The 5,858-nt window shown below is 41.1% G+C and overlaps 1 protein-coding gene across 1 annotated transcript in view; it reads left to right on the forward strand.

The window, feature by feature from the left end:
• The window catches only part of scarb2b (scavenger receptor class B, member 2b), a 34,624-nt gene that overhangs the window by 21,258 nt on the left and 7,508 nt on the right, over positions 1 to 5,858 (forward strand). Inside the window, exon 7 of the mRNA XM_016259656.1 lies at positions 4,072 to 4,250. Within this exon, the coding sequence (XP_016115142.1) occupies positions 4,072 to 4,250 (179 nt within the window). The remainder of the gene's footprint in view (positions 1 to 4,071; positions 4,251 to 5,858) is intronic.

The following is a 5,858-nucleotide window of genomic DNA, read 5'->3' on the forward strand; positions in this document are numbered from 1 at the left end:
AGCTCAGGTTCCTCACTGTCTGCATCACACTACAGAACAGATTACTGAAACACTGCCACATATCCTGAACGGCTGCCGTGCTTACAAGGGAATGCACATAGCACGCCACGACAGAATAGTGGACCTGATAGTGAAAGACATATCAAACCATTTACCACTTTTAGTAAGAATATACAAACATTCCTGTGTAAAACCATCTATGTTTCAGTATCTTAACAGTAACTCTGAAATCTTTTCATGCCTGTCTGCTAACACACCAGACGTAGTTGTGATTAACGAGGAGTGTAGAGAGGTGTTTGTTTTAGAGGTTGCGTGCACCTTTTACCCTTTTACTCAGGAAGCTTTCATGACTAAAGTCGTTAAATATCAACCACTCCTAAATACCCTTTCAGAGATGGGTTATAGGGTTATAGAACTTGTTTTTATATTCGGTAGTTTAGGACACACACACAGGCTGGTTGTAAGAGGGCTTCAACAACTTGGGATGCCCAAAAAGAGGGCTAAACGGCTAGAAAAGTACTGTGCTTTGTCCTCTATCATAGGCAGCCGTCATATATGGCGGAGACGCTGTTATTTATACCCATAACAACTGAGTGATATGCTAAATATTGTGAAGACCTGTTGCATGCCATTGCCGTTCTTGTAAGTTATTTATTTTAAGTGGACTTAAATAAATTGTTAAAATGTGAGTAGGTGGGTGGGTGAGTGTGTGTGTGTGTGTGGGGGGTTACATAAAGACTGTTGATCGTTCATCTCCTTCGTCTCCTCGTCTCCTCCACAGTAGCAGCGACCGTGACACTCCTCCACTGATGTCAAATTGAGCCAAAGGTCCGAACCTCCCGATTTCCTGCGTGACATTAGCGTTAGCCGCAGACTCACACTCAGTGTGGGAACAGAACTTTACTCCAGTTCTCTGTAATATCATTACAGGAATATACTGCGGGATGGGGTTTTACAATATGCATGCAGTTTTGAGCAAGAGGATAAATTGCTATGGAGCTCACGGCTGGACACTTTACACATAGAAATCAAGGAGTTTATCTTTTTTATTACTTTTCATTTAACTTATACATTTCACAAATATTCAATGTAGTATCAATTTATTTTTTTTAAATCAAATTTCAAAATGTATTTTTAGTTCATTTAAAGTAATGCAGTTAAGACTTTAACTGTGATACAGTAATGCATTGCAGATAAGATTTTTTTCAAGTTTATGACCTTTTATTTGCCTTTTAGAAACTTTTTAATAATTTAATCAAATGTATATTATATTTAATGTTATATAATCTATTATCTGTTACTTGTTTGTTTGTTTGTTTATTTATTTAACATTTAAATGTGGTTCAGTTTTATTTTCTGTATGTTTGGTTTTTTGGAATCTTTTCTAAAAATAGATGTATACAATGCATTGTCAATAATGTATTCCATGATTTAACATTTGGAATGTATTTTGGGTATTCCGCTTCAGTTTCCTCTCTGTGTGTGTCAGCTGATGATGCATAGTGAGTGACGCACACCGTTATTTTAATACACCAATATAATATATGTTCTGGGTGCCCTTTGACCTTTCACCTGAAATCCAGTTGACCTGTCCGTCTCACCCTGATCTCTATTTTCAGTGGGAACTCTGGCCTAAACCGCCCGTCTTTGTTCGGTGTGGAAAGAATCCGGCGTGTTCTGCCGTCACACATGGTTTCTGGAGAACTGACTCCGACCTGGAATGTTTTCAAGCCACTTTTAACCTAGTTGAGAGTGAGCGGCGGGCCCTTGGCTTATTGTGCTGGCGGGGACAGCTGTCCTTGTCCTTTTCCACTGACTCCTCACCCGGATTTTTAAGGGAAAGGCGGTCGCAGGAGCGGCGTGTGTAACCTTTGTACACGGTTTAATCAGGCTGGGGTCTGTCTGGAAAACTCCTTTCCCTTGATCAGAATCAGCTCAAAACAAACACGCTTGATCACAAGACCGCTGTTTGTTACGGAGCTCTTTTCCTGTGACTTAAAAGCAGGTTTCCGAATGCTTTTGTGAACACAGGCTCGTGCATCAACGGTCGTGTTCAGGGTCACATCTGCCAGGTTAATCTGAATCTGCTGTGCAGCATGGGTTGTTATGTGATCGTGTTGTCTGATGGCTCTTCTGCAGGTCCATCCACATGCGCTTCGAGAAGGAGGTGGAGGTGAAGGGCATCCCAGCGTACCGCTTCACGCCGAACGAGGAGTGTAGAGAGGTGTTTGTTTTAGAGGTTGCGTGCACCTTTTACTCTAGTATGGAGGAAGCTTTCATGACTAAAGTCGTTAAATATCAACCACTCCTAAATACCCTTTCAGAGATGGGTTATAGAGACCGATTACTTGTTTTTATATTCGGTAGTTTAGGACACACACACAGGCTGGTTGTAAGAGGGCTTCAACAACTTGGGATGCCCAAAAAGAGGGCTAAACGGCTAGAAAAGTACTGTGCTTTGTCCTCTATCATAGGCAGCCGTCATATATGGCGGAGACGCTGTTATTTATACCCATAACAACTGAGTGATATGCTAAATATTGTGAAGACCTGTTGCATGCCATTGCCGTTCTTGTAAGTTATTTATTTTAAGTGGACTTAAATAAATTGTTAAAATGTGAGTAGGTGGGTGGGTGAGTGTGTGTGTGTGTGTGGGGGGTTACATAAAGACTGTTGATCGTTCATCTCCTTCGTCTCCTCGTCTCCTCCACAGTAGCAGCGACCGTGACACTCCTCCACTGATGTCAAATTGAGCCAAAGGTCCGAACCTCCCGATTTCCTGCGTGACATTAGCGTTAGCCGCAGACTCACACTCAGTGTGGGAACAGAACTTTACTCCAGTTCTCTGTAATATCATTACAGGAATATACTGCGGGATGGGGTTTTACAATATGCATGCAGTTTTGAGCAAGAGGATAAATTGCTATGGAGCTCACGGCTGGACACTTTACACATAGAAATCAAGGAGTTTATCTTTTTTATTACTTTTCATTTAACTTATACATTTCACAAATATTCAATGTAGTATCAATTTATTTTTTTTAAATCAAATTTCAAAATGTATTTTTAGTTCATTTAAAGTAATGCAGTTAAGACTTTAACTGTGATACAGTAATGCATTGCAGATAAGATTTTTTTCAAGTTTATGACCTTTTATTTGCCTTTTAGAAACTTTTTAATAATTTAATCAAATGTATATTATATTTAATGTTATATAATCTATTATCTGTTACTTGTTTGTTTGTTTGTTTATTTATTTAACATTTAAATGTGGTTCAGTTTTATTTTCTGTATGTTTGGTTTTTTGGAATCTTTTCTAAAAATAGATGTATACAATGCATTGTCAATAATGTATTCCATGATTTAACATTTGGAATGTATTTTGGGTATTCCGCTTCAGTTTCCTCTCTGTGTGTGTCAGCTGATGATGCATAGTGAGTGACGCACACCGTTATTTTAATACACCAATATAATATATGTTCTGGGTGCCCTTTGACCTTTCACCTGAAATCCAGTTGACCTGTCCGTCTCACCCTGATCTCTATTTTCAGTGGGAACTCTGGCCTAAACCGCCCGTCTTTGTTCGGTGTGGAAAGAATCCGGCGTGTTCTGCCGTCACACATGGTTTCTGGAGAACTGACTCCGACCTGGAATGTTTTCAAGCCACTTTTAACCTAGTTGAGAGTGAGCGGCGGGCCCTTGGCTTATTGTGCTGGCGGGGACAGCTGTCCTTGTCCTTTTCCACTGACTCCTCACCCGGATTTTTAAGGGAAAGGCGGTCGCAGGAGCGGCGTGTGTAACCTTTGTACACGGTTTAATCAGGCTGGGGTCTGTCTGGAAAACTCCTTTCCCTTGATCAGAATCAGCTCAAAACAAACACGCTTGATCACAAGACCGCTGTTTGTTACGGAGCTCTTTTCCTGTGACTTAAAAGCAGGTTTCCGAATGCTTTCGTGAACACAGGCTCGTGCATCAACGGTCGTGTTCAGGGTCACATCTGCCAGGTTAATCTGAATCTGCTGTGCAGCATGGGTTGTTATGTGATCGTGTTGTCTGATGGCTCTTCTGCAGGTCCATCCACATGCGCTTCGAGAAGGAGGTGGAGGTGAAGGGCATCCCAGCGTACCGCTTCACGCCGCCCCGAGCCGTGCTGGCCAGCGGCAAGAACAACCCAGAGAACGAGGGATTCTGCCTGACGCCAAAGAATTGCCTAGACGACGGCGTGCTGGATGTATCTGTGTGTCGGAACGGTGAGCTAATGTGTATATGTACATGTAATTTAGACATGCATGAACACAGCTTACTTGTATATTATAGGATTACAATTGAAGATTAAACCAGTTTAATTTAATATTCAATTTCATTCTAATTTCCTTTAATCATTCATTTAATTTTATACTTTAATTATTGCTCATTGGCTTTCTTATGCAGTTGCTGTGGAGTTACTAGGCTGTTTTGAATATTTTAGGCAGTTGCCATGGAGTTGCTATGATGTTCTGAGTGTTTTAGGGTGTTGCTAAGCAGGTGCTTGGACGTTTTGAGTGTTTTAGGCTGTTGCTAAGCAGTTGCTTGGGCGTTTTGAGTGTTTTAGGCTGTTGCTATGCAGTTGCTAGGGTGTTGTGAGTGTTTTAGGCTGTTGCTATGCAGTTGCTAGGGTGTTCTGAATGTTTTAGGCTGTTTTAGGCTGTTGCTATGCAGTTTCTAGGGTGTTCTGAGTGTTTTAGGTTATTGTTATGCAGTTACTAGAGTGTTCTGAGTGTTTTAGGCTGTTGCTATGCAGTTTCTAGGGTGTTCTGAGTGTTTTAGGTTATTGTTATGCAGTTACTAGAGTGTTCTGAGTGTTTTAGGCTGTTGCTATGCAGTTGCTAGGGTGTTCTGAGTGTTTTAGGTTGTTGTTATGCAGATGCTTGGGTGTTCTGTGTGTTTTTGTCTGTTGCTATGGAGTTGTTAGGGTGTTCTAAAATGTTTAGGCTGTTGCTATGGCGTTGCTAGGGTATTTTAGACTGTTTTAGGCATTTCCTTTTCTACTTTATTTCTCATTGCCCTGTGTGTCTGGAGCAGTAATGAGTTTCTGTTCCCCCCATACACATACACACACACACACACACACACACACACACACACAACTTAGTCACCTGACTCGAGCACATTCCTCACCTCGTCCTGCTGTGTGTTTTTATGTTGAACACATGCCACATTTATGAATAAATAGCCACTAAAACACACTCACACATTTATCAGTCTATGAAAAATGAGGATTTACCAGGGACTGTGTTATTAATCACATAAAGCTCATCAGAACTAAAGTTTTACCAAAGTGCTTTTTGCATGTGCAGAATTCTCTGTTGCTATACAGTTGTTAAGGTGTTCTTAATGCTTTAGGCAGTTGCTACTTTTTAAGCAGTTGTGAATGAGTGTTTCTGAGTATTTTTAGTCTGTTTTCTAGGCAGTTTCTTCATGTCTGGTGTGAAGATATATTTTTGAGTAATTGATTGATCTATGAAGTGAAACATGCGCGCACAATAACTGCTGATCTTCCTCTCAGATCTGTTTGTGTTTTATAGTTTTCTGTCATGCTGTGCTCTTGTGAGCATCAGCACATAATTACATTATTGCCAAAGCATTCAAGCGCTCACATATTACAGGTGTATGAAACACACACACACACACACACACACATACACACACACTCTCTCTCTCTCACACACACACACACACACACACACACACACACACACACATACTCTCTCACACACACACATACACACACACACACACACACACTCACTCTCACTCTCACTCTCTCACACACACTCACACACACACGCACACACTCTCACTCTCACACACACGCACAC

The sequence above is a fragment of the Sinocyclocheilus grahami genome, unplaced genomic scaffold (genome assembly GCF_001515645.1).
Source record: "Sinocyclocheilus grahami isolate Dianchi unplaced genomic scaffold, SAMN03320097.WGS_v1.1 scaffold1892.1, whole genome shotgun sequence".
Classification (NCBI taxonomy): domain Eukaryota; kingdom Metazoa; phylum Chordata; class Actinopteri; order Cypriniformes; family Cyprinidae; genus Sinocyclocheilus; species Sinocyclocheilus grahami.